Source organism: Dysidea avara, chromosome 6 (assembly GCF_963678975.1).
Source record: "Dysidea avara chromosome 6, odDysAvar1.4, whole genome shotgun sequence".
NCBI lineage: Eukaryota > Metazoa > Porifera > Demospongiae > Dictyoceratida > Dysideidae > Dysidea > Dysidea avara.
The window spans coordinates 27,531,439-27,550,713 of NC_089277.1; the positions used below are offsets into that span (position 1 = coordinate 27,531,439).

At 38.5% G+C, this 19,275-nt stretch overlaps 1 protein-coding gene and 1 long non-coding RNA gene across 3 annotated transcripts in view; one reads left to right on the forward strand and one right to left on the reverse strand.

Moving 5' to 3' along the window:
- Nucleotides 1–3,491: 3,491 nt before the first annotated feature.
- Nucleotides 3,492–19,275, forward strand: part of LOC136257983 (NACHT, LRR and PYD domains-containing protein 3-like) — a 43,657-nt gene continuing 27,873 nt past the window's right edge. The window contains exons 1-3 of the mRNA XM_066051280.1: nucleotides 3,492–3,568; nucleotides 3,632–3,783; nucleotides 15,761–15,947. Of these exons, the coding sequence (XP_065907352.1) occupies nucleotides 3,714–3,783; nucleotides 15,761–15,947 (257 nt within the window). The 5' untranslated portion in view covers nucleotides 3,492–3,568; nucleotides 3,632–3,713. The remainder of the gene's footprint in view (nucleotides 3,569–3,631; nucleotides 3,784–15,760; nucleotides 15,948–19,275) is intronic.
- Nucleotides 5,728–7,828, reverse strand: LOC136258022 (uncharacterized). 2 transcript variants are annotated; one of them, XR_010702518.1, is made up of 5 exons: nucleotides 7,660–7,828; nucleotides 6,385–6,718; nucleotides 6,196–6,323; nucleotides 6,054–6,145; nucleotides 5,728–5,996 (listed from the first exon to the last, which is right to left on the reverse strand). It is a non-coding gene; the product is annotated as an uncharacterized lncRNA (long non-coding RNA). The 2 variants fall into 2 exon arrangements; XR_010702517.1 differs by having other exon boundaries at nucleotides 5,734–5,996; nucleotides 6,385–6,675; nucleotides 7,660–7,821.

Below are 19,275 nucleotides of genomic sequence, written 5' to 3' on the forward strand. Positions count from 1 at the left end.
AGGCAAACCGCTTAGAGAAATGAGCTGAAAATCGGTGTATAGCTGGAATAATCTTCATAGAAAGTCTTTGCAGTAGTACAGAAGAATCGGATTACAAACCACTGAGTTATGATTCGAAAGCCAACTCCGTGTAGCAAATGCGAGATCGAGATACTCTAATAGAACAGTCACCCTAATAGAACATTCGGCTAATTTATTTACTCCATTATAGAATTTTATTACATCATAAGTTATTCTGTAGGGAGTTCAGCTGCAAACAGTTAATCTTATAGACAGTTCAGCAAGAAGACAGTCACCATGTGGAGAGTTAAGCAAATATATCAGTATAGAGATTCAGAACATTACAAGTCACACTGAAGAAAGTTCAGCTATAAATAAGTCATGCACTGTGTAGAGAATTCAGCTACAATTAAGTCACTCTCTAGAGAATTCAGTTACACAGAATTCAGCTACACACAGGTCACTGTGGAGAGAGTTCAGCTACAAACAAATTACCCTTTAGAGTGATCAGCTACAAACAAAACACTTTGCAGGGTGTTCAGCTGCAAACAAATCACCTTTAGAGAGTTCAGCTAGAAACAAGTCACCCTGTAAAGAGATCAGCTAGAAACAAATCACCCTGAAGAGAGTTCAGCTACAAAAAATCACCCTGTAGAGACATCAGCTAGAAACTAGACACAATGTAAGGAGTTCAGCTACAAGCAATCACCTTGTAGAGAGTTCAGCTAGAAACAAATCACCCTGAAGAAAGGTCAGCTACAAAAAATCACCCTGTAGAGAGATCAGCTAGAAACAAATCACCCTGAAGAGAGGTCAGCTACAAAAAAATCACCCTGTAGAGAGATCAGCTACAAACAAATTGCCCTGTAGAGAGATCAGCTACAAGCAAATCAGCCTGTAGAGAGTTCAGCTAAAACAAATCAACCTGCAGAGAGATCAACTACAAACAAATCACCTTATAGAGAGTTCAGCTACAAACAAATTACCCTATAGAGAGATCGGCTACAAACAAATCAACCTGCAGAGAGATCAGCTACACACAAATCAACTTATAGAGAGATCAACTACAAACAAATCACCCTGAAGAGAGGTCAGCCACAAAAAATCACCCTGTAGAGAGATCAGCTAGAAACAAATCACCCTGAAGAGAGTTCAGCAACAAAGAAACCACCATGTAGAGAGTTCAGCTACAAACAAATTACCCTGTAGAGAGATCGGCTACAAACAAATCAGCCTGTAGAGAGTTCAGCTAAGACAAATCAACCTGCAGAGAGATCAACTACAAACAAATCACCTTATAGAGAGTTCAGCTACAAACAAATTACCCTATAGAGAGATCGGCTACAAACAAATCAACCTGCAGAGAGATCAGCTACACACAAATCAACTTATAGAGAGATCAACTACAAACAAATCACCCTGTAGAGAGATCAGCTAGAAACTACACACAATGTAAGGCGTTCAGCTACAAATAAATCACCCTGTAGAGAGTTCAGCTAAAACAAATCAACCTGCAGAGAGATCAGCTACAAACAAATCACCTTTTAGACAGTTCAGCTACAAATAAATTACCTTGTAGAGAGATCGGCTACAAACAAATCAACCTGCAGAGAGATTAGCTACACACAATTCAACTTGTAGAGAGATCAGCTACAAACAAATCACCCTGTAGAGAGATCAGCTAGAAACTAGACACAATGTAAGGAGTTCAGCTACAAGCAAATCACCGTGTAGAGAGTTCAGCTACAAACAAACCAACCTGTAGAGAGATCAGCTAGAAGAAGTTACCTTGTAGAGAGTTCAGTTACAAAGAAATCATCATATAGAGAGTTCAGCTACAAAGAAATTACCCCGTAGAGAGTTCAGCTAGAAGAAGTCACCTTGTAAAGAGTTCAGCTACAAAGAAACCACCTGTACAGAATTCAACTACAAACAAATTACCCTGTATAGAGATCAGCTAGAAGACGTTACCTTGTAGATAGTTCAGCTACAACAATTCACCCTGTAGAAAGATCAGCTAGAAGAAGTCACCTTGTAGAGTGTTCAGTTACAAAGAAACCATCATGTAGAGAGTTCAGCTGCAAACAAATCACTCTGTAGAGAGTTCAGCTACAAAGAAACCGCCATGTAGAGAGTTCAGCCTCATACAAACCACCTTGTAGACAATTCAACTACAACAAATCACCCTGTAGAGAAGAAGTTACCTTGTAGAGAGTTCAGCTACAAAGAACCATCATGTAGGGAGTTCAGCTACAAAGAAACCACCATGTAGAGAGTTTAGCTGCAAACAAATCACCTGTAGAGAGTTCAGCTAGAAACAAATCACCCCATAGAGAGATCAGCTGGACGAAGTCACCTTGTAGAGAGTTCAGCTACAAAGAAACCATCATGTAGAGAGTTCAGCTGCAAACAAATCACCCTACAGAGAGTTCAGCTACAAAAAATCACCCTGTAGAGAGTTCAGCTAGACGAAGTCACCTTATAGAGAGTTCAGCTACAAAGAAACCATCATGTAGAGAGTTCGGCTACAAAGACACCACCATGTAGAGAGTTTAGCTGCAAACAAATCACCTGTAGAGAGTTCAGCTAGAAACAAAATACCCTGTAGAGAGACCAGCTAGAAGAGGTTACCTTGTAGAGAGTTCAGCTAGAAAGAAACCATCCTGTATATAGTTCAGCTACATTTCAAGTCACCCAGTAGAGAGATCAGCTGCAAAAAAATATCCTGTGGGGAATAATGGGCATGTAATAAATATATGTATATAATTTGTATAATTACTAATAAAATCAATAATAATTGAAGTACTAAAATTCTTCTTTAAGTTCTTTTCTTCTTCCTGTAGTAAAGAAAAAAACACATGGGTTAAAAAAGCCCCAAAGCCAGCCATAGACCGGCTTTGCAGTAGAGTAACTCACCTAAAATCGGACGGGCTCCAAAATCGGACGCAATTACTCGAGCTACAACAGGGATTTTTGAACAACTCATATGTCTTTAGATAGTTCAAGGCTGTGGGACTTTGGGCACCAAGTATCAGCTTTCTCGACTTCTTTGTCTGGTGGCAGCAACCCTACAAAGTCATTTCCGATTAATACGTATAATCGGAAAAAACAGTCGATTCACGGACACTCACCGTCTACATATCAGACTTGCATTCAATCAACAGTTTTCTACCTTAAAGTAGTAGAGTAACTCATCTACTTTCTAAATATCCCTGGTTTATTAAATCAAATCCTTTTAATCACGAATTACAAATCAAATAAAATGAGACGTCACTGGAGTAATAATCGCACTATGAATTTAAGTATAAGGAAGTAAACGGTGTTTGTAAAAGTATACGGTGAACATTTCCCGTATACGTATCTCAAACAACGTATACTTAATCAAGTTTCCGTATACTTAAATTTATGGTGCGATTATTACTCCAGTGACGTCTCATTTTATTTGATTTGTAATTCGTGATTAAAAGGATTTGATTTAATAAACCAGGGATATTTAGAAAGAAGATGAGTTACTCTACTACTTTAAGGTAGAAAACTGTTGATTGAATGCAAGTCTGATATGTAGACGGTGAGTGTCCGTGAATCGACTGTTTTTTCCGATTATACGTATTAATCGGAAATGACTTTGCAGGGCTGCCACCACCAGACAAAGAAGTCGAGAAAGCTGATACTTGGTGCCCAAAGTCCCACAGCCTTGAACTATCTAAAGACATATGAGTTGTTCAAAAATTCCTGTTGTAGCTCGAGTAATTGCGTCCGATTTTGGAGCCCGTCCGATATTAGGTGAGTTCCTCTATACAAATACAAAAAGAAGTGATATCTAATCAAAAACAGCCAAGCTGTAAAAAAAGGTGCGGCCCCCAAAAAGGCCATGGTGAAAAAAGATGTGAAATCCAAGGTGGCGGCCAAGAAATGGCTGTGATGGTAGGCTAATGGTTACATTTTAATAACGACAATTCAGGTGAATTTTGTGCCGCTTGGTCTTGGCACCAAATTCACCTGAATTGTTGTTATTAAAATGTAACCATTAACCTACCATCACAGCCATTTCTTGGCCGCCACCTTGGATTTCATATCTTTTTTCACCATGGCATTTTTGGGGGCCGCACCTTTTTTTACAGCTTGGCTGTTTTTGATTAGATTACGATTACCTCGATGATTCCGATGTTGCAGCTCGCCACATGGCTAACTGTTTAACACTAGTCAATGCGATTATTTGTGATTCGAAGAAGTATAGAAAACGATGGATTCACAATCCAACACGATGTCACGTGTCTCCCACGTGTAGTGATTAATAGGGTTCCAGTTATAAAGTTTACGGAAGTGAAGATTATGACACAGCAAACACCGCTAGTATCAGTAATAATGTGGATAATATTGAATAAGAAGGTGTGTACTTGTGTGTCAGCACCCAAGTACGTGTGTTGGGTGTACCCCTCCTACCTGTTTATTGATGTAGCTGTTACAGTTACAACAACAGAGAGATCGATCCTTCTCTAGTCTACAAAGTGTTAATTAAGTAGTGTGGGAGTGCATGTTAACTGAACAACTTGTTGCTTCAGAACAGAATTGATGATTTAATTGTTAAAGCATTTACATATCAATAAATACTGATATGTTACTATAAATGACGATTTTTATATATTTCAGTCAAGGCTGTTCTTCCATTCTAGAGTATACACACAATATATTACATACTGAGACATTTATATCAGTATAATTGCATGTAAATTGTAATACAATGTTATAGGGTTTTAATCCATATTTGTAATTTAGGTAGCTACTGTACTATGTACATGTATGTGATCCCATAAATATGTAATTTCCAATGATTTGAGCCATACAATTCTGAAAGTGTCGTCACCGTCGGGGGGGCTGTGCCCCCCAGACCCCTGCAGGTAAGTCCACCTTCCACCTCAGCACCCCAGCCTGAAATATCTTCCTACACCTCTGTTATGTTGAGTGCGCATGCACTCCACCCACTGGTGAGTTTACTTGCCAACTCACACTTACCCCCTCTCTACTGTTTGGACAGCTAGTGTAGTCTGTAAATTATGCTGTACTTCAAAACACTAAATTTAATCAGGTGCAGCTGATACCCATACGTTTCCACTACTAGTTCTTTAAGATGTTAGTCTAAGATTGAATGATTGAATTTTAGCTACTGGTTGTGGCCTTTAGATATATTGACAAATGTAAGGGAATAGTGGTATGACATAAACAAAGTTACATCATTTTCACTCAAAATTACTACCAAATTCAATCTCAGTAGGCCAAATTAGCAAAATTTTCCTGTGGGGGTATACCCCCAGGCCCCCCTAGATAGAGCATGCTCCACATGCTGAGTGTGCTTTGCACACTAGTTGTATCAAATTTCTTGCCACATATATTAATTTCCATGTTAGCACCCCCTTCTGAAATCCTAGATCCACTCCTACATGTATAGCACATTTTAACTGGGCGAAAAGTTCCATGTCCGCTTGTAGGTAATGAGTATAAAATGTGCATAAAATTTGCCATTTCAGCCACATTTCATGCTTAGAACATTAGTAGATTTCAGTAAAGTTTCATACAGAGGATAGAGAAAGATTTACTGCATCTAGAATGGTGATGGAAATGAGGCAGTGAGGAAATGTACATTTTAACACTGTGAAATGCATACAGGATGTAAAAAATCCTGTAGCTGAAATCAACATTTTCTATATTGTGCATCTGCTTTATACTGCGCTAGTAATATAGCTAGCAATGTCTCGCTCCTGTGTTGTATTTACTACCCACAATACGTATTTCATTAATAAGTAAAAAAGCACATCATTTGTACAGCAACTATAATTTTCAGTTCACAAATTGAAGTTCTTGACACCTGCAGGATTCTTTTTTTCTGAGGGATGTTACATCACTAAGTAGATTTGCTCTTTTACTTCTGTCCGTTGAGTGCAGCTTTCTTCTCCTAATCTGTTTCATCACTAGTTATATATAGTTCTTATAGGTAGCATCTGTAAAAATGTTGTTTCAATAAAAATATTGCTATGGCAATTTTTTCTGTGACAAACCTTGAATTAATGTACATATACTATTCCTTGTACAGTGTCATTCATAGCTTTCACAAGATCCAGCCATGATCACAGGTTTCTCCACTGCCTAACTTCAATAGACCACAAAATACTCATTTCCAAGAACTATAGCAGAACTTACTATGTGATTTCATCTACAGTACTACCACAAGACATCATCAGCAGTCCAAGTTTTGAAAGCATCAGTAACTACTTTGTAACTTCCTTTGACAACTTTACGTAGCTAGGTGATGTTGATGGCAGATCCCACTGCCATGCAATGGTAGATAACAAATTAATAACGAATAATGACTTAGCCACATCTTCTTACCTCACAATTGCTACAAATGCAGCTCTATGTCTTTCTGCAAAGTTCCCTATGTCAGGGTAGCTTGCACTTGCAGTCATCTATAAAGTAGACTTAACCAATTTACTGTGAGGTAGTTGAATCCCCCAGTTGTCTCTCGACCCAGGGGGTGTTATCCTCTACTCCTTTCGCCAGCAAGCAACATGCGATTTTGTAGCTGCCAAATGCATGTAGCACTGCAGCTAGCTACTGTAGCAAAGGTATACAATTGTGGCGTCGCTAGAAACTGGTGGAAAAGGATGGAAGAGGCGATATCTACGAACGATCATAAATGCTATGACAGTCTTTATAGCTATACCTGTAGTAGGCATTCCAGCCAGATTTTTAAGTTTTGGAAAAATGGACTTTTTATATGCTCAATAGGTAGAGTATTGATTGCCAATCTCAGAAATATATAGTTTGTTGGGTTGGAATTAACTGCTTTGGCATGCACAGTGCTTTAAAACTAAAAAAAGGTACATTTTTTCTCCGGGGCTCCCCATACATTTTAAAGGGAAAATGGCACAATTGAATCAGGAAGCCATTTAGCAATCTAGACTGTCTTGAAACTGCAGTTGCTTGTAGCTGCAAGTTTGTACATGTAATGAGAGTAACTTCAGATCTTATCAGATCTCAATGATCTTTGTATACTTTGTGGTAAGCAAATATGTTTCACCTACTGCACACTTCTCAATACAATGGTGTATACCCATGATTACCCATAGGTAAGTGGCTATCTCAAGTAAAGTCATCAAGTTAACAACTTGTAAAGGTAAACAACTAAAGTGGAGATGCCACACAATACCTAAGGTGGAGTTGTGGCTTCAATTATGGCATTGTTATGCTGACTTTGAAGTGGTTTGTATTTTTGAGCTGATGACACAGCCATCAGAAAATTGCTCTAGAGCTGAAAATCGCTAACCCGAGTGAAGTAACTACGCACTTTAAAGTAAGCACCAGTGACTACCTTCCACCCGACACTATGTTTTAAAAAGTTTTAAAGTATTCTACATACACTACAAGGCTTGAAAAGATTACAAAACAACACAAAACTTAATTATACGTAACGCGCACGACAAAACTAAGATTTTCATGATGATCAGCATGTGGACAAATCCCACAGCGATTTTCATCCTCATTGGAGCTCGGACTACGAAGCAATCCCAAGTTAAACGCGAGTTGTTATTTTGTGCCAGGGTTCTATTGGGGAATGTACGGAGAATTTTTTTATTAAAAAATCTCGGATACTGGAATGCCTACCTGTAGGTAAGTCTGCCATGGAGCACAAGCACTGTTCTAGTTCTGGATGACAACAAGCTGCATCATTGCTAGAGCCTCGTTATTAACTGCGACTAGAACAATCGGAAGAAACATGCAGCGAAGGTGATTGTGTGCGATCTGTGCATGCATGCATGCTGTTGGTATAATATATACGAGCATGATAGAGCAGTGACCTCATCGACCATGCGCAGCCATATAGCTAGTGCGGTGGATGCACTGTGGCTAATTAGATTGTCCACACTGATTAGTAAACATATTCATGTACTTGAATGCATTCCTCGCATCTGGAATGCCCTTCCCATTATCAACTACCAGGACAACCCACTCAAGATAAAGGCCAAACTTTTAGATTATCTGTGGAATCATTTCACTGCCAATTTCACCTCCAACAACACCTGCTCTTTTTCATTTCTATGTCCATGCTCAAAGTTTTCAAAGATCCCTCACCAACCTAACTTCAACTCCCTTTAACTGTTAATTCCCCCCCCCCCCCCCCCCCTTTTAAGTAATCTTAGACTAGTAAGTAAACTTTGTAGCTAATCACTCTACAATTTAGCTTCCGGCCACTGACACAGGATGCCAGTGGACCATCAGTGTGCTGCCATATGTCCCAATTCTCTATCATACCAACATCTGTAACTTGTATGTATGTAGGTATATGTACACTGTAAAGTTAATTATTATTATTATTATTATTATTATTATTATTATTATTATTATTCCTGTCAACTTCTTAGTCAGCCTTAGCCTACACTAACAGAGCAAAGCCCAACACACACACACACACACATACAAACACACACACACAAAAGACAATACCTTCAGCTACCACTTGCCTACCTGACTGCATCTGTGTGCTAGTTACTCATGTAGGCTGGTGCTAAGAGTCATCGTAAGCATAATTCTTCGAGGGCAGGACTAGTATTATACGTAACACACAGAAAGGTGTACCATACAGTATCTCATGTGAATGTGTGGGCATGGCAGCCCAATTAAGTATCACCTGTACCTTCACCCACTGCATATGTTATATCAGAGCTATGGATGGTCTGCCTCCCCAGTTGTCACCAGGTTGCCACTTAACACCTGGGTAACTGGAACGGGCATCAAACCTGGCTGAAACCTTTCAATTACCAAACTCAGACCACTAATCTTAACTGCCTCATTTACTCTCTCTCTCTCTCTCTCTCGCCCGCACACACACACACACACACACACACACACACACACACACACACACACACACACACACACAAAGCTACTACGCAACATTAAATTTTTCCATGTATCAAAGCACTGATTGTGCCTACCAAAGGTAATGGATTTGATATTGACAGACTGTTAGCAGCTACAGAATTCTTTTGTGATTTATAATGTCTGTGCTTGCATGCATGCATGAGTCAAAAGCAATAGCAAAGTATTAGTCCTTTCAAACTATTGGCACACAGACTAACAGCTGTTCCTTCAAGCCACTAAAATGAATATAACTATTAACACTAATGAAATAATGTGTTGTGGTGGATTCCCATGCAGTATGCAAATTCGTAGAATTTTTTGCACTACACATCACTGCCTGCTTCGAAGAGCTTTTGCTCAATATGCTTCACATATCACTGTAGCAATTATTGTGAACACTTGGCACTTTTAAGTTAGTTTTAATATATAAAAAGCTAGCTACCACCATTAGCAGGACACATGCGCATACTGCATTCCATCTTAAGAGCCTCTGTGATTGAAACTTACTTTGCTACATGCTTACTGCATGTTCCTGACATGTAGATTTGTATTGTAGTGCACACAATAGTTGCTAACAGGTGACTAGAAATTCATTTACAACAGAACAAAGTAATGTTATAGTTTAATATGTATTCAACCAAAAGCATTTAAAAGTAGGGCTACCAAAAAAGTCACCATTTAAGAAAGGTCCCTATTTAACAACTGAGTAAACCGGAGCAATGTGAGTAAACTTTCTTGCTCAAGGAAGCAACAACAGCAACTGACTGGCTGAAACCTTACAATTACCAAACTTTGATTGTGCCTACTAAAATTCATGCATTTAATAGTGACAGACCGTTAGCAGCTATAGAAGTTTTTTTGTGATTCAAAATGTCTATAGGCCATGCTTACATGAATGAATAGCAAAGTATATAAGTCCCTTCCAAGCATTGGCGACACAAAGACACTAACAGCTGTTACTTCAAGCCACTAAATGGATGTAACCACTAATGAAATAACGCGCTGTGGTGGATACCCAGTATGGAAATTCATAGAGTAGATTACTAAGCTACATTTCACTGCCTGCTTTGAAGAGCAATGTGTTTCACACATTGCTGTGAAAAAATTGTGAACACTTGGCACTTTAAACACATAAAGCTGCAGCTACCACCATGCAGGATCAGGTAACACAGTTACTCCTCATGCAAGTCTTTGTACATTACTAGCTACTAGTTACATGTGAATGATGATCACATCTAGTTAGTCTCATAATGTTATTAAGGCATACAGGTCTCCAAATCTGTATAGTAAATCTGTGAACTAAAAAAAATTAATGTGATACTAGCTATAGACCACCATATGAGAGTGCTGTAATCCAAACATTTTACTTTCCTACAACATCATAATTCTTGCATGGATAGAAGCCATTTAACTGTAAACCAACATTGCAATTACAGGTTTTTGCAATTGAATTCGGCGCCTTTGCAATTGAATTCGTCCCGTTTGCAATTGAGTTCGTCGCTTTTGCAATTGAATTCGTCCCGTTTGCAATTGAATTCGTCCCGTTTGCAATTGAGTTCGTCGCTTTTGCAATTGAATTCGTCCCGTTTGCAATTGAATTCGTCGGTTTTGCAATTGAATTCGTCGGTTTTGCAATTGAATTCGTCGCTTTTGCAGTTAAATTCGTCCGTAACAAGAATGGCAGCTGGAGGAAACACGAAAACATGATGTAGCAGCTGCTACAAGAACTTGTTCAAGTACAACAGTAGTAAACAACTCTTTATAAGGCAATAATTCTTCCTCTACAGCCTATCCAGCAACATTCCACACTCTACTGCGCCATTCGCGATGGGTGTGGTCACTCGCGAGCAAGTTAATTAACTTGTCAGACAGCTATCAACTTCGCGTACTACCACCTCCAATTACTTTCTAGTGTCTCAAGTGTAACTCTCCAAGGCATAAATAGTTCATCTCTTAATGAACGGGTTGGTTTCTTGGAGCCGTTTTGTTTATGACGAATTGTAATGCAAACGCGACGAATTCTATTGCAAAACCGACATGGCACTTTGGATATTGTGCTTAGTGCCATGCTAATGTACAGAAAAGCCCTAAAAATGTTGTCCACAAAAATCACCATTCTGCTGACTTCGTTTGCTTGTATCTTTTGACAGGAGCCACCGATTGAGGTATGGTGTACACTAAAATGATTCTAATAGATAGCACAATATTTGCCATACCAAAGAATTTAAGGAATGTAAAGTTTTTAAGGAAATCTACCTTTACAAAATAAGACAAATTTTGGTGTGGACACACCCGCCAACATCAGTACTCCACATACCAAATTTGAGCAAAATTTCTTCAAGCGTTTCCGAAATATTCGACTTCAAAAATTGGCTTAGTTTCTTCGTTTTTTTTTTCTTTCTTATTTTACTTCCTCTTTTCGCACACTTACAAAAACTGCCATAAAAATGCGAATGCCATATCCGATTGCCTTGAAATGAGGCACACAGAAGGGGGAGTATAAAGGCACATCTTGGTACCACATTTGGCTGAAATATGGTAAACAGTGAAGGAGTTATTAGCGATTATTCACGAAAAATAACACCAATATGTTGTCACGCCTACAGTAGGGTCCCCAATGAAAAAATCGACTTCCACCCAATAATTTCCTTACTACTGCAGGATACGAAGTGTGTTGTACTGATATTTGAACTACTACAAATCAGAAACCGCGAGTCTTTTAGATTGAGAAATCGGCACATCGTATTTTCACGTATTGTGTGATTTGCAGTAAAAAGATGGAATTTTAAGTGCAGCTTACAATTGTAAGTGCAGCTTACAATTGTAAGTGCAGCTTCTTGCAAAAGACTGAGTCAAACTTTTTTATTAGCTGTATGTTATTTTAAGTTGTTGTGCTGTGCAAACATGCGTAGTAATGGGTAAACGTCTAGCTGGGTGGCTTACAATGGCTCATTTTTGCATCTGCAAAATCATGAAAAATGTGTTTGAGTTGCTCTGGCTCCTACCATGAGAGAAGCAAGATCTTCCTCACAGCATAGTCATGCAACTGGATTTTCCTTCAGTCTATAATGCAAGTTTGAAAAGAATCCTAAGCTGTATGCTATCTGACTGGTGACGACGAAATAATTATTACGGTGATTTTACGAATAATAATGCAGCCCACTGCTTGTGCAATTGAAACTACTTTACTAATTATGGGTTAATTGCAACACTAACCACTTACACTTATTATATCAAACTGGATGCATGAAGCTGCAGCTGCTTTGGTGGCAGAGATCGCCAACATCCCAAATTGGTGTTAATATCACCAGCCAGATAGCATACATCCTTGGATTCCTTCCATCTTTGCAGTATAGAGTAAGTAAGCATCCAACCGTGCCACCATGTGGTGAGGAAGATCTGGCTTCTCTTGTCGTCATAGATGGTAGTGCGTTCAAAAAAATTTTTACGATGCTGTTTTGAAGAAAACAACCTTGTGCAAGCAATACAGCCAGACATTTGTCAATAACTATGCACATTTTCAGAGCATAACAAACCTAGATAACACCTAGCAAATAAAAAGCCCTAACTGTTTCTTTGACAGTAGCTATAGAAACCGGGGCTAGAAACTGACCAAGCTATATAGGCCTAGGTCAGTTTCTAGCTACTGTCAAAGACATGGTTTGAGCTTTTTTATTTGCTAGGTGTTATCTAGGCTTGCTATGCTCTGCAAATGTGCATAGTTATTGACAAGGTATTGTTTGCACAAGGTTGCTTTCTTCAAAACAGCATCATAAAAAAATGTTTTGAATGCACTACCATCCACGACGAGAGAAGCCAGATCTTCCTCACCACATGGTGACATGGTTGAATGCTTACTGGATGAAATCCAAGGATGTATATGCTATCTGGCTGGTGATATTAAAGACAAAGCTGCTGGACCTGATGAAATACCAACACAATTTTTGAAGGAATTTAGTGAACTTCTTGACCTCACTTACTGTTGTTTCCAAGCATTGTTAAACCAGTACCCTATACCGTCTAATTGGAAAAGGGCATATATTGTACCCATTTTTAAGAAGGGTAACCGTGCTATCCCTAATAACTACAGACCTGTTTTCTTGACTTGCATTACTCAAAATGTTTGGAACACATAGTTTATTCACATGTATTTGCTTATTTATCTCACCATAACATTTTATGTGACCAACAACATGGCTTTCGTCGCTTAAGATCATGCGAGTCCCAACTGATAGTAACTGTAAATGATTTTGCTGAAACCTTGAACAATGGAGAGCAGTCTGATGTTCAAAAGCATTTGATAAAGTGTCCCATTACCATCTATTTCACAAGCTCCATCATTGTGGCATTTGAGGAGATATACTAGATAGGATAAAGAGCGCTTTATGTTAAACAGATCTCAATTTGTAGTAGTTGACGGTCAACAAAGTGACCTGACTGGAGTATCATCTGGTGTTCTTCAGGGGACAGTCCTTGCTCCCCTACTGTTCCTTTGCTTCATTAATGACCTGCCTAACAGAATTACAGCCAAGATAAAACTTTATGCTGATGACGTGTTATTGTATACTACGATTCATTCACAAGATGACTGTCACAGATTACAACAGGATCTTAACACTTTAGAACAATGGGCAGCTGACTGGAAAATGTCATTCAACTTACAAAAATGTGAATTTCTTAGAATCACTAACAAGAAGCACCCAATATTAGCTCAATATACACTGCAAAGTAAAACTATAAAGGAGGTAACACATGCTAAGTATCTAGGTGTAACTATCAATAAAAACTTATCCTGGTCAGAACACATTAAACAAATTACTAAAAAGGCCAATAACACCAAATGCTTCTTGCAACGTAACTTGAGCAAGTGTCCTCTCCAAATCAAAAGTAACTGTTACAAAGCTCTGATTAAACCTATCTTAGAATATTCAGCCACAGTCTGATCACCCCACACACAAAGATACATTGATGCCATAGAAAATGTTCAAAGACGAGTAGCACAGTTTGTATTTAACAACTATTCTAGATATTCCAGCATCACTAAAATGCTATCTAACCTTAACTGGCCCACCTTAGCCAGATGCAGAAACGAACAGAGGGCTACAATGTTATTTAAAATTTTATCTCACCAAATCGATATTAATGCTGATGATTTCCTTTTTCCTAATCCTAACCTACATCACACAAGAGGCCATGGTAAGAGATTTTTAACCCCAATGACTAGAATTGACTGTTATAAATTTCTTTTTTTTCCTCTGCAATCAATATTTGGAATTCCTTACCCTAACATGTGATTGATTTAACAGAGATTGACCAATTCAAGCACAGCCTAGCTAGACTAGTAACTGTTTAATAATTTATCAATGTGTACAGTCTTGTGTAGTAAATATAAATTTGTTTTTCTTTTGTAATTGACAGTATATAGTAATTGTACCCTTTTTGTGCACCATACTCTTTTGAGGTCTGCACAATAATCAATAATAATAATAAAGTATTTTATTGCTAATTTGGGACGTCGGCAATCTCTGCCACCAAAGCAGCTGCAGTTTTGTGCCATCCAGTTTGATATTTAAAGTGTAAGTGGTTAGTGTTGCAATTAACCCATAATTGGTAAAGTAGTTTCAATTGCACAAGCAGTGCATTATTATTCGTAAAATTACCATAACATTTCGTCGTCACCAGCCAGATATAGCATACAGTTTAGGATTCTTTTCAAACTTGCATTATAGACTGAGGGAACATCCAGTTGCATGACCATACTGTGAGGAAGATTTGGCTTCTCTCATGGTAGGAGCCAGATCAACTCAAACACATTGTTCATGATTTTGCAGATGCAAAAACGAGCCATTGTAAACCACCCAGCTAGACGTTTACCTATTACTATGCATGTTTGCACAGCACAACAACTTAAGATAACATACAGCTAATAAGAAAGTTTGACTCAGTCCTTTGCAAGAAGCTGCACTTACAATTGTAAGCTGCACTTACAATTCCATCTTTTTACTGCAAATCACGCAATACGCGAAAATACGATGTGCCGATTTCTCAATCTAAAAGACTCGCGGCTTCTGATTTATAGTGGTTCAAATATCAGTACAACAAGCTAAGTATCCTGCAGTAGAAAAGAAATTATTTGGTGAAAGTCGATTTTTTCATTGGGGACCTACAGAGGTGTTAATTGCCTCTGTTTCCGGTTAACCCATAAATTAGATTACCAGGTTAACCCAATCCCAGTAAGGTATAGCTATCATCAGGGCCGCCCAGAGAAATTAAGGGGCCCAGGGCAAAGAGTTAAAGTGGGGCCCTTCACCCAAGTTGTAAGGTGAAGACCAAAAAAAAAAAAAAAAAAAAAAAGGTCACAACCTGCTGGCAATGACAATAACTACCCATCACCAACCATATCTCCTTATCTATAAGCTTGCTACACTGCTCCTCTGAAGAATACTGTGACTACTCTATTAGAGTATTTAGATCTGACTGCTCTATTAGAGTATATCGATCTTTTAAACAGGTATTCAGGGGGCCCTTCATGGGGCCTCCTGGGGCCCCTTTCAGGCTGGGGCCCGGGGCAAAATGCCCCAGTTGCCCCCCCCACCTGTGGGCGGCCCTGGCTATCATCTATCTATGGTCTATCTCAATGGCGACTAATGATTTTCCGCGTGATCACTCCCTTTCGGTCGTTCTTGTACGCACCCTAATTGCAGTTATACAAAACCTAATAGCTAAGTGTAAGGTGGGTTGACAATAATACAGTGGGCAGAAGCATTTTAATGTTATTGGAAACTTCTTGTTCATTGAGGAATAACTTTGATATATCTATGTGTTTGTTTTCTGTGCCCTTTAGACATTAATTTTAGTGATATGAGAGAAAAAGAAATACTGGAGATAGTCCTTTCAAAACTCAACGATGAGCTGAATGACGTCACTTATGATTGTGAAGACGTTCTCACAGAACTCACAAAAACCGAGCTAATAAAATCAAAGAGATATCGAAAGATTACCAAAATACAGGAAATTTGTGAGAAAAATAGGTTTGTCTGTGTGTGCACGTGCGTGTGCGTGTGTGTGTGCGTGCGTGTGCATGTGTGTGTGTGTGTGTGTGTGTGTGTGTGTGTGTGTGTGTGTGTGTGTGTGTGTGTGTGTGTGTGTGTGTGTGTGTGTGTGTGTGTGTGTGGAGTGGTCCGCAACTCCTTTGAAATCTCGTACAGCCCTTCTTGAAATCTTGTTGAAACTCTCTGACAATAGTTGTAAATTCCCTGTATACTTCTGTATTTGCAGCGTAAACATAGCATCCTCACAAGAGTTCCACAACTCTCATGTGTTGTAGCAACAAAAATCAAAAGATTCCTTGCATTTTCGTATACTACATATCACGTGATACTACTAAGAGTTTACATGCTCTGAAATCTTGCCATAGATGCTTGAAATCTTGCCATAGATGTTTGAAATCTTGCCATAGATGCTTGAAATCTTGCCATAGATGCTTGAAATCTTGCCATAGATGCTTGAAATCTTCCCAAATTGCAAAGATTTGAAATCAAGTACAAGATTTTACAGAGTTACAGACCCCCAGTGTGTGGGTTGGTGTGTGCATGTGTGTGTATTAAATTTATTGAACAAGAAAAAAATCAATTAAGCTAATAATCCAGGTTATGTTCTGTCCAATTTTTGCATATTCAATTTGTTCTTTTTTACCATGGCCAGGCACACATCTGCAGCCGGTCGAAGGCTATCTGGCTGTGGGCGCGCCTGGTTTACTGTGTATATACCTATTAGAGTTACAACAATACAGTGTGTAGATATTGCCACTGGTGTATCATTATGATTATGATTATTATTATGATTAAAGTACTTGGTAAAGGCATAGCCTGTATACCAGAAGGCCTTATAAAGGCCTGTGGGACACATTTATCATGCTACAGCGATATATTTATTGCACAATACAAAGTGGAGTCTAAGCAATGCTCTACGTTGTTTTTTAAGCGGAAATGAGCTTTTCTTTTTCTTTGAGAAGCATTACATAATATTTACAGTTGTTTAACCACAATGTACAATAATTTGATCAAGAGTACATAATAATAGAAGACGGAGGAGAGTGTCTAACTCTCAATATAATCCATACAAACACACTGCGCTCAAACCCTCCTACTTCAATCCATAAATCTTCTAGTAATAAATCAATACCTTTAAGTGAACAGAAGATTGTTGATATTTCCTAATTGAAACAGTAGAAGTGCTACAACCTCCTTCATAGAGCAAGCCATTTGTCACCTTTGGTGGCTATAGTTGATTGCGCAAGGTCTGAGCACAGTGAGTTTGGTGAATCCACTGAAATTAGACACTCTCCTCCCTACTCTATTATTATGTACTCTTGATTTGATTGTTAGCCATGTTAACAAACCACAATATGTCGATATATCATGATATGTGATATATATATATCGATACGATTTACTTTGTATCAATGCAGCGATATTGTCTTAACCTTAAACGCACATATGCTTACATATAGGCAAATACGCCTGGCTACAAACAAAGTGCTATGACTTTCAAAGCATACCTCCTATAGCTACGCAATTTACTTCATTCTACTTGTAATGTAATAAGCATTACAACAATACCTAGGGCTTTCCCCTTTGTGCTAAAACATGATGCCAGAACTCACAGTGTGATCAACTTTTCATTAAATAAACATGTAAAACCTTTACATACCTTTGTAAAATGATCCATAACTTGATGGCAGTTGTTCCCAATTAGGGATGCCACGACATAGAAATTTTTATGTCACATGTCATAGAGATTTATGTCAAGACATGTCGTATGTCACGACATAAGCAATTCTTAAAGTTTTACATGTGAAACTGTTACTTATGAAACTGAATAGGTATTTTTAATTCAAACATGCAAAATATATCAACTTAAACATCAGCAATATTATTAACTACGATATTAACAACCAACATTGCTCATACGTATTGGGAGATATTTATGTCACAACATACAGTAAAGAAGCCTATGTCAGATCATATCATGGAGCTTTATGTCACGACATGTCATATGTCACGACTATCGTGGCATCCCTAGTTCCAATTGACTTCCAATAAGGTTTACTCATTTCACCATTAAATTTCACATTAGGCCATGCAAAGCTCACGTGATTAAACGAAGTTAAACATATGATGAGAAGCTTGGTTAATGCATGACATTGATCGCTGTTCTTCGCTTCATAACAAGTGTGTCTCCACTGTCATGATGTTTATTTAGCCTTCCCCAAGTATCCCAGTGAATAGACTTTTGATTAATGTGTAATTTTAGACTAAAGGAGTTGAGCTACCCCACCTACTGTCACCATGTATGCATCAAAAGTTTCATGTGCATTTATGGGTTAAAATGATACAATACGCGACATATCGATATATTGTTGCATCTCTAGTACCATAGCTGTATCTATCTATGTTTTTCTGTACACACCCACATGAGCAAAATCATTAAATGTGACCCAGTCTGGGAAAACTGGTCTTATCACCCATGTCAGCAGATTGGATTTTTCACTCTGAACACAAAACTACATGAATAGACTACCTAATTTCACAAGTAGTCTGGTTTTGCTGGCTACTTTTCCCAAGCCCAGTGGTGATCCGTACGTGTGGTGTGGGGCCTTAATGGAGCTCTGGTCAGCCTGGGGATGGCTGTATGTGGCTGTACAGCTCCGTGGTGTTGAATAAACACCTCTGCTGTGAATTTCCTTTTATTTTAGCCATAACTTGGCCTGATTCATACCTATGCTTTCCTTTTTAATTTTTTGACCAGCCTCTTACCTTCCTTTCGGGCGCCCACCTCCCTACCCTTTTGGAGCTCGCCTGATACAGTCAACTACGGTTTAAATAAAAACTATCTAAAATGGCAAGAAACTTAGTTGTTGGCTACTTGCACAGTGGATGTTCTGGAAGATAAGGAATTGGTATAAAACGTGTGAAAATTTGGTACACATAGCTTCAACCATTTGGCGAGCTACAACACATCAAATACTTAAAACCAGAATTTCTCGATACTTTTAAATAGGCGATAAGACCAGTTTTCCCAGACTGAGTCACAAATGGCTTTTACATAAGAAGTAAAAATTGGAAGTCTGTATTATTAAACTTCCGCACAAGTGGTTACTTTTCAGCAGACTGAAATATGGGTGTAGTGACTCACTTCAGACTTTGTGAATTACCTTCCCTTCAGATTTTACAGCCATTTGACAACTGAAAAACAATGAAGCAGGCCTCATAGACTGCCAGGAATAGCCTATCCCTTTGAGTTGAAAGGGGGCATATCCCCTAAGTATACGAACGAAAATGAAGGGCATCTTTGAGG